This window comes from Carassius auratus, chromosome 19, assembly GCF_003368295.1.
Source record: "Carassius auratus strain Wakin chromosome 19, ASM336829v1, whole genome shotgun sequence".
Lineage (NCBI taxonomy): Eukaryota > Metazoa > Chordata > Actinopteri > Cypriniformes > Cyprinidae > Carassius > Carassius auratus.
The window spans coordinates 25675222-25702879 of NC_039261.1; the positions used below are offsets into that span (position 1 = coordinate 25675222).

At 36.0% G+C, this 27658-nt stretch overlaps 1 protein-coding gene and 1 pseudogene across 5 annotated transcripts in view; both read right to left on the reverse strand.

The window, feature by feature from the left end:
- Positions 1-727: 727 nt before the first annotated feature.
- On the reverse strand, positions 728-10198 carry LOC113120296 (zinc transporter ZIP4-like; annotated as a pseudogene).
- A 2808-nt stretch (positions 10199-13006) lies between these two features.
- The window catches only part of oxr1b (oxidation resistance 1b), a 50397-nt gene continuing 35745 nt past the window's right edge, over positions 13007-27658 (reverse strand). For 2 of the 5 annotated variants that reach the window (XM_026289720.1, XM_026289719.1), the window contains 9 exons: positions 26771-27432; positions 25900-26068; positions 22382-22550; positions 18809-18889; positions 15612-15731; positions 15182-15334; positions 14766-14861; positions 14595-14668; positions 13007-14510 (listed from right to left, as the gene is read on the reverse strand). In XM_026289720.1, coding sequence (XP_026145505.1) covers positions 14375-14510; positions 14595-14668; positions 14766-14861; positions 15182-15334; positions 15612-15731; positions 18809-18889; positions 22382-22550; positions 25900-26068; positions 26771-27432 — 1660 coding nt within the window. In that variant the 3' untranslated portion in view covers positions 13007-14374. Of the gene's footprint in view, positions 14511-14594; positions 14669-14765; positions 14862-15173; positions 15335-15611; positions 15732-18808; positions 18890-20746; positions 21136-22381; positions 22551-25899; positions 26069-26770; positions 27433-27658 lie in introns of those variants that run through there. The other 3 variants (XM_026289721.1, XM_026289723.1, XM_026289722.1) reach the window with 3 other exon arrangements.

Below are 27658 nucleotides of genomic sequence, written 5' to 3' on the forward strand. Positions count from 1 at the left end.
TACAATTAACTAGTTGAAGAAGGACAGGAACCTTATGAGAAAGTGCTGATGGCCATAAAAAGTCATTTATTGACTGTAAATAAAGTGACTCGCATGGCTGAGTTATCAGTTGTTAATGTTTATTTCTAATAAGACTTGTATTTGAAAACCTGAAGAAAACGTACAGTAAGTGATGTTTTAAAAGGTATTACAATAACATTCTCAGAAATAATGTTAACATATGTAATAGTAATTATTTTCCCAACAAAAAAATTAAGTATTTAAAAATAAAAACAAGGTTTTAAAAATATTCAATTTCAAAACATGGCAGCACTAAATTGCTTACTATTTGCACTGTTTAACCTGTTAAATGTCACCCCGTCCCGTATACGGGACACCTACGTTGACTATACTATATTACAATCAAGTTTAATCTAATCTTGACAAACTATATATCGTTGGAAAGGTCTAAGACTCACGAATATATATTATACCAATATTTTTTGTAAAAAATTATGTAGGAAAAGTAATAGATCAATTTATGACAAGAGTGCACCCTCAGAAATCTACATTACAAAAGTAGTTTTGACCTTTGTTTAAAAATAAGACTTCCTTGTTGCCTTTTTCTCTATCACATTTTAGAAATCATCAGAAGTTATATATCACTAGAAAACATAAAATTTCAAAATTCATCCTTCAAAACCCATTTTAAAATCAGACATTGCATTACCATGTAAATGGCACATCAAAATCATGTTACAAAATGTTTTCAGACATGAATTATAAAAATTTAGGTTTGTATCATGCACATTCAAGTCTATCTTCAAAACGTGAGTGACAGTTAACAGGTTAAATGACAATCCCATAAACATTAATCGAGGAAGAAAATATGATGATGCACAAGTAAAATCCTACATCATTTCTTAGATCCCTATCTGATCTTCATATAAAGACAGGAGTAATAAAATCCCCCATCCCGTCAACAGACCCAGATTCTGCAGCAGAAATATCAGCCACGGCTTTTTACTGTCCACATGAATCATAGATGGAAGCTAGACAGGAGAAAACAAATCATTGGATCACACTCGAATGCTTCAAATGTTTATGTTTAACATTACACACTATGAAAGATGCAGGACATTAAATTTTTTTCATGTTTCATCATCCACACCTTCATGTTGTTTCAAACCTCTTGATGGTTTGAAATATGATAAATTGATGGTAGCCATTAACCTCCACAGTAAGGAAAAAATACAATGGAAGTCGATGGCTATCGTCAACTGCTTGGTTAACAACAATCTTCAAAATATTATACACTGTCTATAGTTTATATCTCACTATTTTGTTTGTATCTTGCAATTCTTCAGAATTGTGAGGCCAAAAAATATTACCAGTAAATTATTATTTTTTTTTTTGCAAGGAAGAAACCAAAAGTCTGAAGTGCATGATGTCAACTTGGAATTTTTAGGGGGGGGAAAAAATCAGAATTGTAAGTTTTGATATCTCACAATTAAAAAAAATATATAACAGAATTGCGAGAAAATAAATCTGGATATTTTACAATTTTTTTATTTATTTATTCATATTTGTAATTCCACAGCAGAAACAGGCTTCCATGTTCTATAGAAGAGTTCCAAAAGAAGCAGGAAGTGTTAAACGTACCATGTCTGCGAGGGCGATGTAGAGGAAGAAGCCGGCGGTGATGGCAGAGATCCACTCCTCGGCGATGGTTTGAGTGGAGACGGACAGGGCGATGTACAGGCCGATGAAAGAGGTGAGAGCGCTGCCCACGTTCAGCAGCAGAGCCTTTCTCACCGACAGACCGCAGTGTAACAGGATCGCAAAATCACCTGCCCAAACACAAAAACAACCTCAGAAATGTCATCAAGGAATCCTAATTATTTAGCATCATGAAAAAAGCAGCATATCAATCAATCAATCAATCACCTTTATTTATATAGTGCTTTAAACAAAATACATTGCGCCAAAGCACTGAACAACATTCATTTGGAAAACAGTGTCTCAATAATGCAAAATATACAGTCTTGTTCAAAATAATAGCAGTACAATGTGACTAACCAGAATAATCAAGGTTTTTAGTATATTTTTTATTGCTACGTGGCAAACAAGTTACCAGTAGGTTCAGTAGATTGTCAGAAAACAAACAAGACCCAGCATTCATGATATGCACGCTCTTAAGGCTGTGCAATTGGGCAATTAGTTGAAAGGGGTGTGTTCAGAAAAATAGCAGTGTCTACCTTTGACTGTACAAACTCAAAACTATTTTGTACAAACATTTTTTTTTCTGGGATTTAGCAATCCTGTGAATCACTAAACTAATATTTAGTTGTATGACCACAGTTTTTTAAAACTGCTTGACATCTGTGTGGCATGGAGTCAACCAACTTGTGGCACCTCTCAGCCCTCATTCACATTTCTTGGTTTTGCTTCAGAAACAGCATTTTTGATATCACCCCACAAGTTCTCAATTGGATTAAGGTCTGGAGATTGGGCTGGCCACTCCATAACATTAATTTTGTTGGTTTGGAACCAAGACTTTGCCCGTTTACTAGTGTGTTTTGGGTCATTGTCTTGTTGAAACAACCATTTCAAGGGCATGTCCTCTTCAGCATAGGGCAACATGACCTCTTCAAGTATTTTAACATATGCAAACTGATCCATGATCCCTGGTATGCGATAAATAGGCCCAACACCATAGTAGGAGAAACATGCCCATATCATGATGCTTGCACCTCCATGCTTCACTGTCTTCACTGTGTACTGTGGCTTGAATTCAGAGTTTGGGGGTCGTCTCACAAACTGCCTGTGGCCCTTGGACCCAAAAAGAACAATTTTACTCTCATCAGTCCACAAAATGTTCCTCCATTTCTCTTTAGGCCAGTTGATGTGTTCTTTGGCAAATTGTAACCTCTTCTGCACATGCCTTTTTTTTAACAGAGGGACTTTGCGGGGGATTCTTGAAAATAGATTAGCTTCACACAGACGTCTTCTAACTGTCACAGTACTTACAGGTAACTCCAGACTGTCTTTGATCATCCTGGAGGTGATCATTGGCTGAGCCTTTGCCATTCTGGTTATTCTTCTATCCATTTTGATGGTTGTCTTCCGTTTTCTTCCACGTCTCTCTGGTTTTGCTCTCCATTTTAAGGCATTGGAGATCATTTTAGCTGAACAGCCTATCATTTTTTGCACCTCTTTATAGGTTTTCCCCTCTCTAATCAACTTTTTAATCAAAGTACGCTGTTCTTCTGAACAATGTCTTGAACGACCCATTTTCCTCAGCTTTCAAATGCATGTTCAACAAGTGTTGGCTTCATCCTTAAATAGGGGCCACCTGATTCACACCTGTTTCTTCACAAAATTGATGACCTCAGTGATTGAATGCCACACTGCTATTTTTTTGAACACACCCCTTTCAACTAATTCAACTAATTGCCCAATTGCCCAGCCTTAAGAGCGTGCATATCATGAATGCTGGGTCTCATTTCTTTCTGAGAATCTACTGAACCTACTGGTAACTTGTTTGCCACGTAGCAATAAAAAAATATACGAAAAACCTTGATTATTCTGGTTAGTCACATTGTACTGCTATTATTTTGAACAATACTGTATATAACAGGCCCAGTGCCATTTGTTTTGATTAGACCTTAATGTAACCTACATAGTGTTACTGCACAAACCTGTTAAGGGTATGAAGAAAACCAAACCTCAAATGTTCATAAAAGGAATATTTAAACAACATTCAAACAAGCTCTTATTTTCTAGTTGTTTTTAATGCACGTTTTGTGGCTAGATTAGAGTTTCTCTCGAATAAACGTATCTCACCTAACTCGTGTGGCAGCTCGTGACACAAAACGGCCAGCGACGTCGCCAGTCCTGAGCGCCACGACACGGAGAACGCGGCACCCATGGCCAGACCGTCTGCGAAGTTATGAATCCCGTCACCAATGGTGATCATAAACGGCAGCAGACGCTTCTCTGAGAGACAGGAGAGAGATACATACTACTGTTCAAAATCATAAATCACATTATTCAATGACAGACATCTCACAAGCAATCAAACTAATAATAATTCTGCAAAATTAAATACACACACACACACACACACAGAGACACTCACGTGTGTTACCATTTAAATTTACATTTTATAATTTCATTTAATAATTTTATAATACCTATATACAATGTAAATAAATATTAATTACATATATAATAATAATCAAATCTTTTTTTTCACCATTTAAATGTAACAAATGTTTTTTTTTAAAATGAGAATCTTGCTTGTCATGAAAATAAACACCTCTATTCATAAAAACTGTAATAGTAGCTCAATTATACTAAAATAACACTTGTATATGCATTAGTGTTCAAACATATGTCAGCAGACACCTTTAACAACCGTATAGTGTGTGTGTAAATGTTACTTTACACCCTTAAATGTGTCGTGTTCCATCACAAACATGTCGTTAACTCTAACAGGCGTGTAATTATTTACAGTCGTGTCTGACGCAGACTCCTGACCTCGAGTGCTGCTAATGGGCTCCAGGAGGGACTTCTCGTTGTTTTGCCCATCCACCTAAAATCAGGACAAACTGACAGTGTTACAAAACTGATGATCACAGAGGAAGACAGTAATATCTCTCCACTGATAAGCTCAAAAAAAGACATTTTATGAAAAAAAATTATATGCATACGACGTATTTTTATCTAAACATATACACAGGGAAAAAATACATTTCTGATTCACATAACAATCAAATCTCAGCCTACTGTCTGTAAATCCTGAAATGCCCTTATTTCCAACAATTACTGTCTGGGTTTGTGAAACATGATTTCACCTGACCTCCTCAGGGAACACTAGTTCTGTCTATTTTAGTGTGTTTGTGTAGTGATTTGTGACATCATTTCTTCATTCACACAAAGAAGGCTTTCTCACCAGCTCGTCTTGTGAGGCGGAGTTGTTGTTTCGCTGTGTTCTCCTGCTCTGGAACATCTGCAGAACTTTGCTGTGGTTGTGAGGGTCTGACTCCTGCAGACACAAGACAACAGCAAAGACAGACCCTTCAAGAACAGCCAGGTCATTTGGCAGCCATCGTAAAGCAGGACATCCAAGCAAAGCCAGCCTGTTTTCATGCACTGATCAGTTTCAAGATTTTGGGCTATTTTGTTTCCATGAGATTATTTTTGATTAGTGGAAAGAAAATATAAAAAATACACAGTGTCTAAATTTACAATTCCTATCTACATTCTAAAGGATTTCAATAACATACTGTATATCATTCGTCTGATTTTTATTCCTTTTTTCAGAGAAAGCATTTTCAGATTCCATTTTTTTTATGAATTTATGGTGTCTGAAGAGATTTGGCATCACTCACTCCATCGTGATGATGACCGTGTCGAGTGATGATGGCGAAGATGCTTTCCATCAGAAAGAAAACATAGATTCCCCCAATAACCACCAGGGGTTTGTAAATATAGTCCAGGTTCTCTTCCTCATGACTGTGTCCTTCTTCATGCGCATGAAGACCTAAGAACTACACAAACACAATCAGTCACAAAGCAACGAAATCTAAAGGAATAGTTCACCCAAAATGAACATCTGCTTAAAATGAACTCACCCTAAAGCCATCCGAGATTTAGGTGATATTAATTAGAACAGATGTAGGGAAATTTAGCATCACAATATTCACTTGCTCATCAACAGATCCTCTGCAGTGAATGGGTGCCGTCAGAATGAGAGCACAAACAGTTTGACGGAAACATCATAATAATCCACAGTTAACATCTTGTGAAGCACAAGGGTGCATGTTTGTAAGAAACAAGTCCATCAATGCATTTTTGGTTTAAAAATGTTGCTTCCAGCTATCTATAATAATGGTTTCTCTCATCTGAATCAGGACTTTCTAACTGCAGGAAGTGTTATTATGGATTATGGTATTTTGGCCAGAAGCGATGGTTTCAAGTTAAAAATCCACAGCTTTTCACAAGACATTAATTGATGGACTAGAGTGGTTTGGATTATTATCATCATTCTGACGGCACCCATCCACTGCAGACAGTCCATTGGTGAGCAAGTGATGTATTGATAAATATCTCCAAATCTGTTTCAATGCAGAATCAAACTCATCTACATCTTGGATGACCCAAGGTTGACTTGGGTTGACTTACTGTTCGGTTTATTTCCACTGTTGCATTAAATTAAGTCATTTCTAAGTCTAAGTCTTTTTTGCCGGCTGCTCACCATGGGAAGGAGATGCAGAAGAGCGTCCCCCGTGAGGGAACCTACAGCCAGACTGATGCAGAACTGGATGCACATCTGAAAGACTTGCGTGCACCTGGAGAACAGCAGCACCACGATCCCAAACATGGCCATCAGACAGATGACAATATTGGCGAGAGTGGCATATCCATATCCTGGGCACAAAGGGCTTATTCAGAGATTGTAGAAAGAGATCACTATGTCCCAGGTATGACTGGTTTTTGTTAACAGCTACAGGTCACACAGACGGAATGCCAACTTTCTTCTTCTCCAGGAAGAGATGGTTACTAAAATAATCAGTCGCAGTGTCTGGGAATTTTTCTAGATCTCCTTGTTCTGCTGAGTCCAAGAGATTGATGCCAACAAAAAGATGCTAACAAGAACTAAATATTGCGGGAGAACCAGAAAAGCCAGCAGTCATGTATCACCGTTGTATAATGTATCATGTTTCTGATACACAAACTAAATGTAAGCGATCATCTAAACTTTCACTATCATTGTCAAGTACATATAACAAAAGCTCTTTCTAGTTGTAGTATTTTTATAAGGTTTTTAAGATGTTATGCTACCATTCAAATGTTTGGGGTCTGTAAGATTTTTAACGTTTTAGAAAGAAGTCTCTTAAGCTTACCAAGGCTGCATCTCTCCAAATTATTTTTCTATCATTTTGAATATTTTATATATACCTATACGCACAAAACATCAGTACTACTGTGTATTGATGTTTGCCACTCCCATCAAATTAAAATGGCTTTACATAATTTTTTACAAAATTAAAAAAGACATCCTGCAGTTCATAATGTTTTGCCATCAGGTCAACCACTGCCATTTGCAGATTACATGTTTTGGTTTGTTACTGTTTATTAGTTATGTTTCTGGACTTCACAGGTCTAGCTATGCTAATGCTATGCAACTCAGACTAACTGTTGAATGATGGTCTGATGGTGTAAACAGAGGTCACTCACTCTCAGCGGTGCTCAGAGAATCAGGGGTCACGTGGGTGAAAGTGATCTCAGAACAGCTTCCACTGAGGATCTGCTGAATCAGAGCAGGACTGAGCTGTGTGAACTGATCTCTGGTCAGCGATGAAGAGTTCAGCTGGTAGACCCTCAGAAGGTCTTCAGTGCTAAAACACATCTGTGGGCAAAACAACCAAAAAAATCTGAGACATGCATATATTAAAACAGATTATTTGGATTCACTTACTTTCTGTCTCTGACAAGCATACATGCATGACTGTGCACTATTATTAGTTCTATGGATGTCAAATGACAGGGCTTTTTTTTTAGACGGCTTAATTTCACTCTAATTGTCTTTACAGAGAGATTGCATGGTCTCAGATTGCACCATATGTCACAACATCCATCAAGACATCTAAACATCAATTATTAAGGTTGATTTGTCATGTTTCAGGCCTCAGAATAATTTATTGCCCATCTGAATGATTGTTCTCTTTATCAAACTCTAAATGATTCGATTTCTGCAGCATGCATTTATTTCTCATGATGCCTCAAAGCAAACATTGCTGTATCTTGCCGTGTCCCAGCTGCTGTTGTTAGGGTGATCGTCCTGATGACTTTGTCCGGGGGTCGGTCTGCTGCGGTGGGGTTCATCCTCAGTGTGGGCATCATCATGGACCTCTCCGCCCAGGTTTAGTGCCTCCAGAAGCTCTTCAAAATCGGAGTAACAATGGCATCATTAAAAACAGAGCACAAATGTTCAGTATTAAACAAAATACTGCTTAATGCTTCACTTCAGAAAACACTAAAGAACATGAACAAGTATTAAAAACATGAAGCTGCAGACAGAAGGACATTTTGAAGTTCTGTATTAACCGTTTGTGCAAGAAAATGCAAGGTTATGTGGTCGATTCCCAGCTGAGATGCCTGAACTGATCAAATCAATGGAAAATTATTTTAATAAAGCATCTGTCAAATGCATAAATACATAATAAATGCAAAAGCCAAATGACGAAAGATTAAGTCCTGTTTCCTGAACAGTTTATCAAAATTAAGTGAGTTTGTGCATAAAATAATTTTAAAAACTTGCATCATATTTTTATATATTGGATATTGGATATTGTTCTTGTTCGAAGCATAAACCCTCTTAATTTTGACCTTTTTTTATTTTATTATTTTCAGAAAACAAAACAGTCAGTTTCCATCTCATGTAAATGTATTTTGACTTAAGATGTTTAGATATTTGTAATGGAAAAGATGACAAAAATACTAAATGAGAAAATATTTTTCTAAAGAAACTATCATTTGAAAAGTTGCGTAACCAGTGTTATTATAATTTATTACAATGTAAAAATAATGTGATCTAAAACAAACAAAAAAAGTCACTTAAAATAAATAGATAAATAAATAAACAAACATTAACTGAAATTACATATATATATTAAAAAAAACAAAAAATCTAAAAATATTCAAACTATTATTAAAAGCTATAATATTATACTAATTATACTAAAATAACATTGGAACGAAGTCTAAAAAAAATGGCAACTTTTATTGGTGTGACATTATTCTGTCACATTAAAACATATTTTTGCTTGAATGTATAATAATATTTCCACAACATGAAACACATTATAGGTAAATAACATCATCAGGATTATCAAAACAGTCATACCATGAAGTGTAAGATTATCAGAGGCAAAATGTCTGAAGATGTAATCCAGAAAGTACTCTTGCTCAGGAAGGACAAGTGATCTCATACAGTCTCCGAGTAAAGCATGATAGATGATATTTGCAAAAACAGCGTCCAGCTCTATGTGATGATCACCGCTCTCTTCCAGGATGTCTTTTAGTGAAAGACAGGACTGAAAAATGTGGACAAACTAATTACAGATGTGTCTTAACATGTATCACAGCCATGTTACTTATACATACAGTAGAATGGTGCTAAATGATTAGCCCTTTTAGTTTAATCCTAAATTGCAGTTACTGACCTCATTTGTGTCTGGCTGATAGTATTTTTCCATTTCATCAAATATCTGCTCCAAACCCTCATATTCTGTGGCACTGATCTCATTAAGACTGCTGGTGGTGTTGTCGTGGCCTAAGATCATTTGGATGAAGTGATGAGTCTCCTTTCCCCAGCGGCCCTGCCGTATGGCCCCGCAGGTCTCCAGTGGAGAGCTCAGGAACAGACAGCATCCAGGGGCCAGGGTGAAGAAATCCTCCATCTGAAGCCCCTGTGAGCTGCTGTAATTACTCAACAACTGGTGCAGATGTTCAACAGACAGGCACTTTATACAGGAGAGAAAGAGAGTGAGTTCAATACCTGAGTCTGAAACTGGAACACATTAGCAGTTAAAATTTCTGAAGTTTCGTTTGGCTTTTACAAATGTGAAACAGATACCTGTGATGAAGAAGTCATGAGATGTCTCATAAAATGCGATTTGCTGGTGTAGGGACCAGTCTTAATGATTCTTAAAAATGCTTAATTTTTCCCTTTTTTCTATCTTTTTTAATATCTTATAAAACAATTTTCAAATTATGAGCTGGTAATGTTCTTTGCACACTGTATGCTCTCTTCTTCATAACTGATCTATAACGTAATATAATGTTTTTTTTCCCCTAATAAATAAATAAATATGTCTTAATGTCTTTAAAACATCGCATTTCACTTATCACACACACAGTAAAAAAAGAACGGGGCTTAAAGTTCGTTAAATCCGTCCTACCTTTCCACACGACACACCGGAGCACTGCACGCGGTTCTCCAGCAGTTCAAACACCGAGAGAAGCGCATCCTCCGTGAGGAACTCTTCACCTGGAGACACTAAATCCAAAATGTTTGCGTAAATGTCTTTTTTATCGCCACGCGCGCCTGTAAACAGACTGAGGCAGGTGACACAGAACAATAAAACTCCTGTTGTCTCCATGGTGTATGGTGTCTGTTTTGCCCTTAACCTTATTGCACGCAGACTCTCCACAGCACACAGGAGCTTCACAGTTCCTCACACAAGTGATCGTGTACCTGTTCAGGTAATAATACTCAACACTTAACGCTGATTGGTCAACAGAAACTCCTCTCATCTGAGCATAGGGCTTCGAGTTACTGGAACTTTTTTTTTTTTTGAGCAGTTTGTAACCTTTAAGTTAACAGATCATTGGCAAAAGTGGGAGAGTGAAAAATATGTTTGTTTTAAATGCATAAAATAGGCTACATTTAGATCAACTTTCCTCTATTAAAATAGTACTTTGATGTTTTTTTTTCTTTGCATGACATCCTCATTTTAATTGTACAGTTATTTCAGTCTAGACTTCGTTTTAATATATATATATATATATATATATATATATATATATATATATATATATATATATATATATATATATATATATATATATATATATAATGTCGCCCTCTGTAGGTTTTGAAAGTATCTGACAGTTATTAAGATTATGCACAGAATTCAGCATTGTACAATTCGAAGTTGAAATGTAATGAAAATGCCATAACTAAGCCAATGTATCTATCTAAAAAAATACCTCAGAGCCATAATTAATTACGCTTTTATTCGTTCTTTTTAATTTATTTAATATAAATGTATTTGGTTTTTAATGTATGCATTTTTACTTTATTAACTATTATTATCTATTATTATGTCTACCTACTGTTTATTAGGCTATATGACATTTGACCTATAATACATATTTCTTGTAGAGTCAGTTAAAGGGTTGGATGCATTCATCATGAATGGGTATAGCAGTTTTTCTGGTGGGAAAGGGATAATACAATACTTTTTTTTACCTTACAAATGGTTGACAAAAGCAAAAATACTATGAAATCAATTTCATATCATCACGTCTTAAAGGAGTTTTGTTTCTTGGAGATGCTTAAGCATGAAGCATCCTTTAACTGGCGGAGGGATGAGCGTAGCTTCTGCTTCTGGAATTAAAACAGAGTTAATTCATTCACGGTCATATTTTCAAAACCTTGTATTAAAAGGTGATTGTGAAAGCTTCCACTAGAGGGAACTCAATCCAAACGCTCATCATCAGAGACTGGCCTCTTATGTTATTGACTGCTGTACATTGAATAGAACCACAAACACTTGCAGATTATGTTAATATACATTATCAGACCATTTTAATCATAACAAATAATAATAATAAAGTTTTGTAGTCTTAATATTATATCTTATAGAAGAGGCTACCTGTGCTATTTTCAATTGGGAGGGGAGTTTGCCTCTGGATCAGTTGGACTGCTTTCTATGTAGGTTCAGACTTCATCACCCTCAGATATGTAGTTCTAAATTTACATAAACATTGTCTGCATACTACATCTAACATCTATGTCGATCACCAGGTTGAACCCCTGCCCCATGACACCGATCGATCAAAACAGGACAAATCAGAAGTGCTGCTGAGGAGCATGGGAATTCTTTATCATGCATGTGCGGTCATATTCCCTTTCATATTTTCGAATTTAAATACCTCTTTTATGGATTTAGGCCTTTGAAATAGTGTTTACTAAACTGCCTTTTTGTATCATACATCACATGACTCAAAATGTGCATACTTTTTTTTTACTAAAACTGTACTGTGTCTGCATTTCACAGAATCCACATGTAATCAATTTATTTTAAGTTTGGTTTCCATGATGGTGGAATTATGGTTTTAGTGGCCTGAAGATTTTAACAAATTATCCTCTACAAAACGCTGTAACGTTTTGTGAAAAATGGGTCTCTTAGACTATGATCTGTGCTGACAAAGGGGTTAGAGAAAACTGAAGGTGAAAATGAATTTACAATCAATCTTTGAGGAAAATTAAGATGCATGTTCAGTTCCAATGGCAAGCGTTGTTTTCAAAGTTCTCCAAGGTTAAAGGAATAGTCCAGTTTGATGAAAATTTACTCACCCTCTGCCATCCAAGACATAGTTTGTTACTTCATCAGAACAGATTTGGAGAAACCTAGCATTACATCAATTGCTAACCAATAGATCCTCTGCAGTGAATGGGTGCCGTCAGAATGAAAGAACATACAGCTGATAAAAACACCACAATAATCCACACCACTCCAGTCCATCATTTCACATTTAATGAAGTAAAAGGCTACATGTTTGTAAGAAACAAATCCATCATGAACACATTTTAACTTTAGACCATCACTTCCATAATCTATAAAAACAGTTCCTCCAATGAAAAAGTTAATTCTCTGTTGTCGTCCTAAAGAAAAAAAAGAAAGAATTTGTTTCTTGCAAACTCATAGCTTTATCAATAGTACATTGATGCAGTGAAGCAGCTGTCTGTGGGTCAACACTGTGTATTCTCATGGATTCATATTTGAAATAGATTTTGCAGTAAATGTGACCATACTTGAAGGCAAAATTGCACGAGCGAAGATGTTTATCGTCAATATTGCAGCGATGCACAAAAGTGCCACTCACACAAAGGTCATCTTCAAGTCAAACAGCTTTCTGTTTGTCATCATGGTGAATTTGAAAGAGCATTTGAAGCCTAAATTTTGAGTCCAAAATTTTTGCATGTGTTTTTTTTTTGGTATCCGTCATCCTTTCCTACCAAACTACTTGCTACGGATGCATAAACAGAAAATTGGACCTGATCCAATTTTTTTTTTTTTTACGGATACAATTTCAGAGGCAGTGTGTAAACATGATTGACTTAATGCCGGGTTTATTTATTTTTTGTAATATCCCAAAATTTTGTACGACACTTTCAGACCTTAAGTTTTCCTCCTTCATGCATGCACACACAAAACCACCAAAACACCATTATTACATAGATTTTATTGTGATTAATACATTGATACATAATCGTGGATCTTCAAGAGGATTAATGACATTTCCTTGAGCTTCCACATGGGCATCAAATACTGGAAGACCAACAATGTGCAGTTGGCCCCAGAAGGGTTTCCGAGTCCTTCGGCTTCACGATCCCACATCATGCAGAGAGCATCAGACCTTCACTGCAAGACGTCTGCTCTGACAACAGATGCACGCAGTCGGATCAAATGTTTGGGCATGTTTTCAGCTGGCCACAATGGGAAACTGCCATTTCTTGGCTAAACTTTAAGTCTGAACATTGCTAAAAGAGTCAATTTCCCATAAATTCCCACAACTTTTGTGTCGATGTGCCTCTTTGTAAATGTTGCAGTAACTCCTCATGATCGCTCGCTGACAGCAGTCATCCTTAAGCCCCAGAGATGGGCTCTGGTTGCACCAATCATTTCATCACCCTCAAACGCCCAGGTCACCTTATATACGGTTCCCAGGTTACCGTTGAGAAGAAGAGCCCGTCTCAAGAGACCGGCTACCTGATGAAAACTCCACGTTCACATTGGATTAGCGTTAATGTCATGTGCATATAGAAATTTACCTACTAGAACAAATTTACAAGGAAAGTAGCGCAAACCATATCACTGTCACACATAACAGCAATATAGGAAGTAGTTATGTACACAGTACACTAATAAAGGTATAAATATATAATTGCTATATGTATTTATATATGTATATATACTCCTTCAGATGCTCCACCCACTAAAATGGCTTCCTTAAAGCCAAACGAAGGACTTGCAGGAAAGCATACGAACATGAAAAGGGCACCACATGTGAATTTGCATGTTACTCCACATTTTTACAGCAACACGGTACTGAATATTACATTAAGTAGTGGCTTTTGAGTATATAGAGCCTGTGTGTGTACACAGACACAGATAAATAATGGGGTTTTGAGGTTAGATATTTAAAGTGCTTGAAATAGATGCAATGCTACAGTTGAAGAAAGTAGTAGGACTGAAAACCCATTATTTTATGACTCCTTGGAGGGTCTGGAGCTACATTTCTTTAGGAAAGTTCTACAACATTCTGATTAAGCCATTAGCGCCCTTCCTTATCCTCAAAACTAGAGGACCTCAGGCTGCAAATGGTTAAAGAAACTTTCAATGGGACACCAGCAAAGAACAGCCACCCATGCTGACCATTTCCAGAAGTGAAGGACAGTGTACGCTGCCTCTATCAGGGCTTCTTAGGAGCCAAGTGGAGGGTGTACAATTAGTTATTGGGGTCTAGTGATGTGGCCTTATAACCACGCTTTATTGTGAACCGAGTCTGTGAGGTGGAGGTGGGGGTTAGTTTGTTATTCAAAAGCCCATATTTCGATGTCCTGCACATAGAAGTCCTCCGTTTTCGAGAGCATTGGATTTCCAAAAGTCTTACATGAGTGAGTTCTGCCATGATAGAGGTCACCATCCAACCACAGCCCGAATTCACCCCTAAAAGTACAAAATAAGAATTCATTTATACACTATACAGTATACAGTTTGTGATAAATGAAATATGCCAAATTATTTACATACCCTCCACCACCAAAAGCCAAGGAGTCCATATCTCCTTTGATGAAGAACATATTGTCACCAGTCCATTTGAAGACCTAGAGAAGTTCAAGTTGTTTAATGCAATGCAAACACACACACACACATATTCTCCATTTAAGACATACATGTATAATTAATTAATTTGTTCCCCACCTTAAATTCTGGACAGAAGGTGAAAACGAATGTCTCTCCAGTGCCATAGAAGCCATCACTGACTTTAAATGGCTCTGAAGCGAGAGCTCCAAACAGCTGCAGAAAATAAGATTTTTTTGAATATTTGATTAACTTCATACTGTGAAAGCCATGCTTTACAAGACTATGTCATTTTCACAATCCACACATACATATTTCCAGAAACAAGTTTCAAAACAGCCACAAGACTGACCAAAATGCTTCACAGTAAGAAACTCCATAAAATTTGTTAATACAAAAACTGCAACCAGAAAATTAAATGACAGAGAGGAAATGCAATAGCCAAGAATATAATCCTAATTGGCCAATGAAAACGAATGGGTTTTTCAAAGAAAAACCACACACTTTAGCTAAAACCCAGAAGCTTACACTTATACCTCTCCGTCACTGTCCTTGATCACCATGAGTACCGGGGAGTCCTGGGCCTGCATGGCGCGGTACAGGCTCTTGATGCTCATGCCGTGTTTGGATGTGCTGAACGCCAGAGACCAGGGATAGCCAATCGTCCTGGGGGGGAGGTGCTTGGCCAGCTGAGGATTGGAGTTACAGGCCAGAAATGAGTAAAGAAAAGCCCCAAAAGATCAGGACAGCACAGAAAGGGCACATGGAAGCAACTTCAAGTAAATGTATAATACAAATAAAGGCCTCTGGGAGCCAATTATACAACAGCTGAAATGCCACAAGTGTATAAATAAAATGCCACAAGAGCCCCACGAGAGCTAGCCCAAAGTTAAGGTGCATCAGAGTTTAAATATGATAAGGTCAACATATACTGTAGATATGGAGCCAAAATCAACTATAACTTGCCTTTTCGATCTGATCAGGTTGCAGAAGGACACTGGGCTCGTTCAGACTGGGCCTGAAGGATTCGGGTTCTGGGTCACTCTTCACCATGTGTTTGGAGTTCACCTCTTCCTTGGTTGTGATCTGATTCAAAATGGAAAGAAAAAGAGCTGATAAATAGGATCTCACTATTTGATTATTCCTACATTTCACTAACATTCTCTTACACTGAGAGCACACAAATGTGGACAATCCGGTATATTTAAGGTTAGATTACTTTAGAAAACTTTAAAATAGCACACGGTTCATTCGTTCTATCTATCATTTGTTCCATCCATCCTTTTTATATATTCCTCATTTACTCACTCCATCTTTAATGCTTGTTCATTCTATCTAGCATCCATTCATTCTATAGTTTGAAATATCAGTTGACCTTTTGCTTATTCGTTTGTTCTTTCGATCTATCATTCTTTCCATCTATCCTTCATTAATTCTATCTATCAGTCGTTTATTTGTTCTATCTTTTGTTCGACCTTTTATTTGTTTGTTCTACCTGTTGTTCATTCAATATATAATTCATTCTTTCTATCATTTGTTCAGCCTATTCTTTGTTCTATCTATCGATTGTTTTATCGGTCTTGTTTATGTGTTTTATATATATCTGTGATGGTATTTATTACAATATAGTTACAGTCATTTCAAAATGTTACATTTTCAAGATAATTATTTATGATTTTCATTTATACAACAGCTGAATAAAGTAAATATCGAGTAACTTACACTATCTATCTATCTATCTATCTATCTATCTATCTATCTATCTATCTATCTAAAATGGATAGTTCCCGGTCCTTGATTCTGATTGGCTGAGCCGTGTTCGAAGCTGTTGTAAATTACTCTACAAACATACACCTTTGTTTTTTACGTTTGTTCCACTTTGTTGCAACCACAACTTGAAGATTCTGAGGAACTACATTGTTTGGTGGACGAAGACTGTTTTCATTAATATCATTACACTTTATTTGCTCTGTTTTAGTTTGTGAAACATTACTACATATATGGAATAACCGTTTTATAAAAACAATAAGCCCCATGAAGCCATGGTTTACAGTGAATTTATAACAGCTAAGGGGGTTTTAGTCATTCCGCTTCATGTCGTGCCTACCAACGCCCCTTAGCTGTTATAAATTCACTGTAAACCACAGCTTCTTGGGGCTTATTGCTTTAATCTATCACTTCCCAGCCCTGCCATGCATCATCCAATAAAAATACTTTTTTAGGACTTTAGACTCCAGGTAACTTGTACCAGTCATATCAGGTAACGTAATCTAAAACATGCCATGTAATCAGTACTTTCAAAGTAAGAGAACATTTGCAAAATTGTGAAATGGTATCATGCCCTTCCATAGAGAGCATCTCAAGCAGTACAGCTCAATACAGGAGAAACTACAGGACATGAGGAGTGAAGCTTACAGAGACACACATTTATCAGCCAAACTAATCAAGCTTTAAATCTGCTAATGTGTGCTTCTACATCGGTACAACACAACTGATGTAGACAGAGAAAGATGGATGGATGGATGGAGATCAGTGAGGTTTGGCTGGCATGAGAATGTACCGAAGGGCTTCTCTCACAGGTTAAGGAATGAGAAGTATTACCATAGTTAAGCACTGGAATAAAGGTTAGCAGGAAAACTGGGTAGTTTGCCAACAGCAATGCAAACCAAGGCAAATATCCAAGGATCACATCAAGAATTGACAATCCACAAACATCAGATTTGGAGTTCATGTTTTTGTTTTGTTTTTTTATGGAGATTTACAAAAATATATCCAGTAAAGCCTCAAAATCTTGGATGTTTGCACTGTTTTATGTTTGCAGGGAACAGGGTTAGGGAGACCTCATCAACACACTTTCAGGATTGGGTTTTCCTTTAAAGTCAACATGAAATGACATTCACAAGCATTTTACTAAGATAATGTGATGTATTTCGGACTAAAGCATGATATTCAATAAGAAATAATGCATACAAGTTTGAGACAGGCATTAAATAAGTGCAATAATTATTAGACTGCAGTACCTACAACATGTTCCTTCTAACAATGCCTACATAGTTAACATGAACCCTTACTGCCTTGTTAAAATCGAGAAATGGAGGAGCAAATTATTATTTTTAGAATGCAAAATATAGCCATAAATAACAACTAATAAAAACAACATGCAATAAAAACTAAATGATTAAAATATATAAATTATTATAGTATACTTATTGCTAATATAAATTAAATTATTTAAAAAATAACATTTTAATTTTAAACAGTTCATTGAAATATGCTGCTGTCAATGTGGAATGATTCATTAATACAACAGCAGTGCAAGCAATAAAAGCAAAATGACTAAAATATATAACTATTATAATAATATACTTACATAATATAATACAATGCAAAACAAATATAACAATAAATAGAAAATTACATTCTGATTAAAATCAGGCAGTGAATAATAATATACTTCAATAATGATATGCTATAATAATATAATAGAACAAAAATATTAAATTTTCTGATTGATCAACAAAGGTAAAAAGAAAAAGCACTAAATACAGTGAAGAATCAGGCACAATAATACTGTATGACCAGTTAAGTGTATTAAATAAAGTAAATAGCAATAAATGTAATGTCATGTTGACTTTAAGTGTGTGATGATTACTCTCTGAACAAGCACTGCAGTCAAATGCAACTACTTTTAGACTTTTACTTGATAAAACCCTTCTGGAAAGGTCTCTGAGGGACCTGTATTTGCTACATTTATTGCTTCCTCTTTTTCAAGCCATCTAAAACCCATTTTGTCATCCAGATAGAAATGGCAGTTGACAGATATCCAGTTTTATTATTATTGTAGAAATTCTATCAGCATTTTAAGTGTCATTTCATATAAAAACGGCTGTATTTCAACTCAGGGCCAGTTTTATTATTCCACACTCCACATAAAGACCAGTGCAATCTGCTGATCAAGGGGAACAAATGCTGTAACACAGCTATTATGCATTCTGATTCAGATCAAACACTAGAAGAGTATTTTTTAATCCCACTTGTGAAACCCAATCAGATTTGGGTTGATTTCCATACAGTATCATAACTCTTGAGTTTGATGTTGAAATGATCAGCAGACATGCCGCGGCTTTTGTGATGGTTCACGTGTGGATCTGAGCATGTGGCACCTGAAGACGTTTGCAGAGCGAGCGCAGGTCCTCACTGTTTAGCGCATCTATCCGCCGGTAGTACTCGGTCACAGAAACTACCTAATGCACAGACAGAATAGTAGTGTTGCATGAGGATCTGCCTGACATCCAAAAATGTATGTGTGAAGGGAGAAAGGTTATCTGGTTTGTTCCTCTGCAGCTTAAACTCCCAAACTTGGAGATGGAGGAAGGGACACGTTAGTAAGTTCAAGCCATTTACTTGTTTTGCACAACCTAAATGAGAAGACCAAAATAAAAACTGCAGTAAATAAGAACTAAATGACTGGCGAAAGCATTTTAAATACCACTTGAGCCGTGTGTTTCCACAGACAGCTGCATCAGAACTGCTGGGTCTCATGTGCTATGAATCAGCTTAATCTAACAGGATTCACCTGACCAGATCAAACAGCACTGTCTCAAAGATGGATCACACGTCGTTTGCAACAACTTCCTCAGACCAGCTGCTCTCTAAACAACATAAAACAGCGTTTTATAAAGCTGAAGCACTGAACAGCTGTCACTATGGCTGTCTGCCTAAATATCTAAATCAAAGAATAATTAAGTAAACCATGTTTTTGAGTCCCCATTTAGTTGATCACAAAACAGTAGGTCAAGAATCAAGTCAAGAACAGTAATTTGAGATTGTAATAAAATTTCACAATTACTGTTTTTTTATATTTATGATGAAATACGTAAATGTACATTATAAAATTATATTAAGTAGGTGTACAAAAGAAAAAGGAAAAAAAACAGGTTAATTTGATGAGTTGCAAACATGTTATTATTGCATATTACTGCAAACATTACTTGTATATTTTTTCATCTAATATTTTTACTATAATGTATATTATAGGTACAGTATGTATAACAAAAAATAATATATATATATATATATATATATATATATATATATATATATATATATATATATATATATATATATATATATATATTAGGCTACATTTTAAATAATTAAAGACAAACAAAACAAAAAATATGCAGCTGTGAACTGAATATTAACGTCTACAATCTATAGCCACCACACGTTTTTGTATTTCCTGTAACTGAATATTTTGATAAATAGATATGTGGTAATGAAAAACACATTACCCGCAACAACTCCTTGCTCCTCTTGTAGAGTTCATATACCCATGCTCACATATCCCATCCCTAGTAATGCCACTAGATTTAACTCTCAAAAGCAGAAAGCATGCTTTATACTGAATGTGCAATCTACGCATACACTGTTAATGCTCTTAACATGCACTTGCAGCTTTCACCAAAAAAACAACCAAGCAGTTTTCTTTGTAGAGCTTTTTATGACGGAGGCGGCGTTTTAATTTATAATCGCGACAGAACAAACAAACGCAATCTTGCGGTGCTGCTCAAAAACGAAAGAAGGAATTCTGTCATGACATTTACTGCGTCTCGAGCCGTAAGAGCAGAGCGAGTTAAAAATACACTGCGCTCAAAACAGCTAACTTTAGACGCAGCAGCGCAGTGGGAACCCTGCCTTCAGATTCATTTCTTTCCACCCGTTTATCTATTTGCATAACAATGCGAAACTTTTAATCAGGGAACATTAAAGTGGAAAAACTACCGACGACGTTGAGGCGGTTGCACTTTGATAAATTTAGCGTAAAACCAGAACTGCGTTATGCGCGTGAATAAATACTATACTTAGTACACCGTATGTAATGCATACTTAAATAGAAGTGTGCTAGTCTACGGCAAAAACGTTTCTGCAGACTTTACCATCATGTCTAAATTACAGCAATTTTCAAGCCTAGAAAGCAACAGCTGCTTGCCTTGCATGCATAAGCACACTATTCTATTCAGTGTGCATGTCAAGTGCACTCAAGCAAAAGTCGCTCAGTCACACACAAACATTACAACCAAAGGGCATGTGTTTTTTACCAGGCCAAAGCTGTATTTGGGCGTCAGCTGACATCCCTCCTTAATTCTTCTGGAGAAAAACATCACTTCTGCAGAGAGTCTCGAGATATGCAGGTGTATATGCGATATTAAGTATCCACGTGGACCCACGGAGGTACAGACACTCTTAGAAGTGAACTAGAGGCTTTGTGCTGTTTATAACCCAGAGGGACCAATGGGATGGCAGGGCAACAGAAAAGCATGAACTCATGTGGCCTTCCCTCTGGCCAGCCCAGATAAGAGGCTGCTCAGGGCTTGAGTCATATTTTATAGAAAAATTAATAAAGTCAAATAGCTATCTAGAAGATGTTAATAAGTTAATAAACATGCACATTTATATAGCCTAGAAAGTATCCTCTCGAGATCCAGCAAAGTAAAAATAAAATAAAATGATAATAATAATAATAATAATAATAATAATAAACAAACAAAAAAATTAACTGAAATATTGTACAATATAAGATAAATAGGTCATATTTTAATAAAAATGCACATTTATGCAATCTAGAAAATTTCCACTTAAAGTCAGCAAAATAATAAAATAAAGTACACATACATAAAATAAATAAAATAAACAAATAGAAAGGTTAAAATACCAATAGAAATGTCAAAAATAAAAAGACCCAAGAAACCAAGCAAACAAATAGGTTTTGAATTTTTGAAATGACATATTTTACACTTTTGTGCACATATGAAATGTATTGTTAATGATAAAAATGATATTCATATTTTATCTTAACAGTATTTCGTAATTATATAGCATTAATATTATTCGTCATTATAATATTGGTCACTGGTGTCTTCTACCAGGACCTAAATGCAGACAAATAGACAAAAATGAATAGCTGGATCTCAAGAAGATATAAACTATTGGTCAATTAACGATCATATTTTCTTTATCTTCTTCACTGAGTGTTGTTTACAGTAATTACTCTAAAACAATAAAAAGCATAATCTACATGTCTCTGTCATATAGTCTTACTCACTGGAGTAAGTGGTTCAAGAGGGAGGATGAAATGATTGTGTCCATTTGCAGATGTACACTCAGTACAATAACAGCCAAGTCAAACACACATTACAATGAAAGGATATATGTAACATACCAGTTCATCACATCCTTTGAAGGGAAAAGATGTCATTATGAAAATAAGACACTGCAACGAGACATTACACGGACATTGACAGTGACTGGCAACAGGAACAAGCATGCATTCATACTTAAATGTTAGCATGTGTGCATAAACATGGTTGAAGCTGCTGACGAGGATATGAACTCTGAAAGAAACAGACAAACACTCACACGCACACACACACACACTCCAGTGCTGCTGTGAATAACAGGCTCATATGTTCAGGAGAGAACATAAACATCACATAAGAATATTCATGATCACATGACAACACAATCGCAACAAAGACATCAGCATCAAAGCAGCACAACGTTTAAATTAAAAACAGATGCCTGAATTAAATCAAATAAACACACACACTACAAATCATTAAAATAGTAAATTATATTTAAACATCATCAAATGCATAATATGTATACAAGGCTTTGCATTTAACTGATATTTTTGGCATTCAGGTTAAGACTTATCTTCCAGCAGTTGTTCATACCTCCCAGTCCTTGAATGTGATATCAGGTACTGGTTTCTCATGCTCCCCGCTTTCAGCGTCCTGGTTCTTTTTAACCACTACAAACCCAGGCTCCCGCGTCAGTCCACACAAACCTTCTCCAAACACATCAGGGGTCCACTGGACAAAGAACGCATACAGGTGGTCTGACCTACAGGAAACACACACACAAAAATTGATTAAGAAATAACACAAGTCCAGGACAAACCGGACTTCCTCAAGGCCAGCTCTTCATTAACACTGGCATTCCAAAAAAATACATGTTTTTCCCTTTAAAAATATCAAATTAGAATTTCTGATTTACCGTAATAAAAAGGCTATAGAACGAAAAATATGCGCACCAATTAATAGCACTGGTCGTATTCTGCATAATTCATCAGTCTTAAGGGTCTCATACTTGCAACCAATGAAATTCCATCAAATTTGTGATTAAATTAAATTAAATTAAATGTATGCATTTAGCAGACGCTTTTATCCAAAGCGACTTACATTACTAGTTGTAATGGTTTTTTTAATTGATTTCATTTTAAATTTATATTTAATTATTTCCATAACTTTTCCAGGCCTGGACATCATAATTAAAATTAAATCATTTAAATTAAATTATGATTTTAGTAGAATTTTTCGATGTTTCCAGGTTTTCCATAAATTCTACCTCTAATTAAAAAAATATAGTATAAGTATATAAGTATAATTCATTAAAAACCAATTGGACAAAATGTCTTCTTTTTTTTTTTTACTTTTTTCAGCTAAATATCCTGTTGCTTTGAGTAGGTTTTATATTATGGAATTTAAATGCTTTGCAAATTTTATCATTTAGGTTTTATCTGAATTAAAATAAATAATAAAGTTAATTTTTAAACAGGGTTCATGTAATCAACATAATATTAATAATAAACAAACAAACAAATAAATGTTAAAACCATTTATGGAAAAATCAATGTCAGACATTTCTATATTATGTCTACAGTCAATGTAAATTTTTATTGCTTTTGATTTCATTGGTCAGAAAGTGTAAGAACCATAGCTTATGGCATACATTATAATACTAATTTATTTGTATGAAAATTGCATAGTTAAAATAGGGTCCAGGTACTAACTGTCTATAACAAAACAAACCACAATGCACGTCCGTAGTCTGATATACCACTTTCCTGGATTGCTCTGTTCAATTTATAATGGTCTATGTCAACAGCATCGTATAGGTGATTACAGCATGTTGACAGTGATGAAACCTTGTCCTAGTCTTGCTGGCAGATAGCACTGATGCACATATACACACACACGTTGACCTGGTCATAGAGAGATTTGGATGCGATCCAGGCGACTCCTGGGGACATCTTACAGGCTGTGAGAAGTACACATGTACCTGTAGGCAAGCACCAGCTAAAACTGATGTTCCTTTGCAGTTCAGAAATGACTAAATGGACCATTGTCAATACTCATAAGGATCATGTGACTGGCCACCAAACTGGGTCAGACAACAGTAGAGCAGTTATATGTGCTGCCCTTGCCATAGCCACATCTTTGATACATAATGACACTTCTTTTGCATGGATGCCACTCTGACACGAATGCACACTCGGTTTGTGTGAGCTTAACAGGTCCAGATGGAGGTCAAAAACCATTTGTGAACAACTGATCTCTCAAACACACTCTTAAAATCAGGAATACAAAACAAGTTACCGTATGTAAACATCATAACTTGATGAGCAGATGTGTCAGCAGACTAAACAGAAGTCAAAGGGTGAAATTATGCTTTTTCACGCCACTCTTTTGGAGAGAATGTATGCAGCACAAAGTGATTTTTCAAATGCCCTATTTGATTTTAAATGATCTGTAATGGTCATAAATATGGAATCACATTACAGACTGTCATCTATTAGAGATAATATAGTTTTAGCTAATTATGTTGATTGGAAAGTTGAAAAAAAAAACATTGATCCATGCATAATTCAGTTTGGAGATGAAAACGCACATATGGAGCATGCAAATCTCTCCTAATCTGTCTGACTGTGGCTGAATAGCTGTATTATACAAAAGTAACAGATTCTGTGAAGGATTACATTAGGCTTTGCTTTTGAACATTTAGATTAGTAGGTCAGGTAATTAGTCACAGTCACTTCGAGTGGCACCAGACTGATCTCGTTCCAAACAGAGACTAAGGATTGACATCAGATAACCTAGCAGATTCATGTTGGTAAATGCTTAGACAAACATTTTGAGCCCAAACTAACCCTCAACACACTCCTGCTGTACTCTTAAAGAGTCATATAACGAGAAATCAAATTATCCTTGGTATACGGTTGTGCCGTGGAAACACTTTAACAAACTAGAGCTCCCTGCCCGGGCCACAGAGACCATTTATTGAAACATTAGCTGCAAAAAATTGATTGCTTATGTTTGACATCACATATATATAAAGCTTAGCCAATCATAAAAGAGGTCAGTTACATAAGGGTCTTACAAGTAAAACAACAAAAACAAACAATTTCATTATTAGTATCAGAGACAGCATGAAACAATATGAATGCAAAGCTAAGAAAATAATTAATAATAAATAAAAAATCTAAAAAACAACATTTATACATACTTTTAAAAATGTTTTTATTTTAATACTTTATAAAAAATTACACTTTTGTTTAAAATGTTAACTTTTTTAATAGTTTTTGAAAGTTTATTTACAAGTTAATAATATTGTGAAATATTATTAAAATTTAAAATAACAACTTCCCTATTTCAATACGTTAAAAGTAATTTATTCCCGTGAATTTTCATTACTTCAGTGTCACATGATCCTTCTGAAATCATTCACATTTGCTGATTATCTGTGCAAGAAACATTTATTATTATCCATGTTGAAAAGAGTTGTGCTGCTTAGTATTTTTGTAGAAGCGGTCGCACTTTTTTCAGGATTCTTTGATGACTTTAAAGTTCAAAAGAGCAGCATTTATTTAAAACAGAAACTTTTGTAAGATTATAAGTGTCTTTACTGTAACCTTTGATTAATATAATGAATCTTTGCTGAATAAAATTATTATTTTTTATATAAAAAAAAATCTAATGAAACCAAATTTTTGAACAACAGTGTAAAAAAAATACATCAATTATTAAATATTTAATAGAAATAGGAATTTCTAGTGGAGAAATTACTTTTGTAATTCTTAAACGTTTTAGATCAAACAATGTTCAGTGCTGTCAAGGTAATACATCTATAAACAGCATAATTTTATGTATCATGTTACATAATTGATGTCCAGAGAACAAACATCCATGACACATTCTGCCAAATATATTCGTTCTAATGCCTAACCTTTAGCATAGTCTATAATCTTGGCAAGAATCACTAATAAAGTAAAAAGTCAGTACACTGCGCATCTCTAGGTAAAGAACATACTACACCTGGGTCTGGAGCAGTGGATCAGTAAACAATTCCATTTTAGCAGGACAGGAAGCTGACATTTAAAGTGGAGTTCAGCCAAACTGGGAATAGCACTGACCTCTCAGAAGGAACAACGAACCAGTACTCGTGCTTCCTGTCTCTTTGGGCGTACTGCTGCATGGAGGCACTGGCATGGGAAACAAAAGTCTTCCGCATGGCCCTGCCAACCCGCAGGCACAGGAACTTGTGCGTCTTGGACTTCTGCTTGCCTTTGGACCCCGGCACAACTGGGACAGGAAACAAACAACACAAAGCACCTGTTTTTCACAGTTATCTCACCGTGTCAAATTAAAACCTGAATCTTGCATTCTATTTTTCCTCCTCTCTATTTGAGTATATGCTGGATGCAGCACAGAAGCTGTCATATTGAATGAGCCGAAGCTGTTAGTGTGCTGCAGAGCAAATTAAATCTGTGGATCTACAGCCAATTCAGCGTGACTAACTGAAAATGTTTCTTTCGGTTTATTTTTAGGGCCTCATCCTTATTAGACTGCAGCAGTGATACAACAGGATCATATGTAGGCTGACACCTCAATATATTTATACATTCTGTTATGTCCTCAAGAATTGGATATATTTTATATAAGCAATACACTTTGGAAAGATAAATACAATGAGAAATAAGCTTAAAGTCAACATGTATAAAAACAATGTATAAAAAATTAACTTTTTTCTATATATTCAGATTATCTTCCCCAAAAAGTTATTCTGTCATCAAAACATGCATGTGTATAAATGCATATACACTTGTCAACATTTAAAGCGGATCGAAACCTAACACAAAAACTGTATCACTATGTTTTTAAAACAGAATGCAAAGAATTTTGGGGAAAATAATGTGAAATTATGAATCCAGGGCACTAAGCTTGTCAACATAGTAAAAGGATTAGATAAGTTAAGTTCGTGTTGACATTAACAAGTGTGCTAACCTTCCTCTGTACTCTGTCCCTCATCTGCTCCAATCTCATTAGCTGATGTGAAGTCATTAGACATCCCTTGCTCTCCTTCCTTTATTTCACTGGTTGATTGCATAGTCCGAGTTTCCATGCTCTTCTGTGTCTCATGGGCTTTTGCTAAATCCTCAACAGCCACAGTATCTGAACAAAGCGACTCAGATGTGGTGCGTGATTTGGCCTCATCTGCAGACAGCTCCCTCGTTATGTCCACAGACACAAGCTCACTGGATAAATCTCTAGTAATCAGACTCTGCTCGATACCACTATCCCTCCATCCTCTTCCCTCAGTTTCTGCATTTTGTACAGCTTCTTTTACATCCTTTTTGTCAACCATTGAGGGTTCTTCTGCGGCTGTGGCAGCCTGGTTGATGGTTTGCACCGATTCAGAAGACGCACCGGAGGACTTTATCTGCTGCAGCTCGTCAGAAGATGTTGCGAGGGCATCATCACGGACTGGAGAAAGTTCGGACTCTGTAAAAACGTCTTCGGACAGAGATGCTTCTGTGCTACGAGGGGCTGTACTGGCACTGTCGTTGCCCGTCTCATGGATTCGGTGTGTTGCATTGGCTGTGTTGAGACGAGGCGCCCTCTTGAGATGGCTCCCCTCAGTTACAGAAGGCTTTAGCTCCAGATCTCTTGGTTGACCAAACAAAAATCAGTATGAATCGTGTCATTTAAGTCATGCATTTCCAGTGTAAAGATGATTCTGGTTCACATTGACTTCCATAGTAATTATTTTTCATACTATGGAAGTCAATAGGGACTATATCAACTGTTTGGCTACCAACAATCTTCAAAATACTCTACTCTTTTTTGGTTGAGACCAGCTTTAAGGTGAGCAAATGGCAAATTGAATTTTTG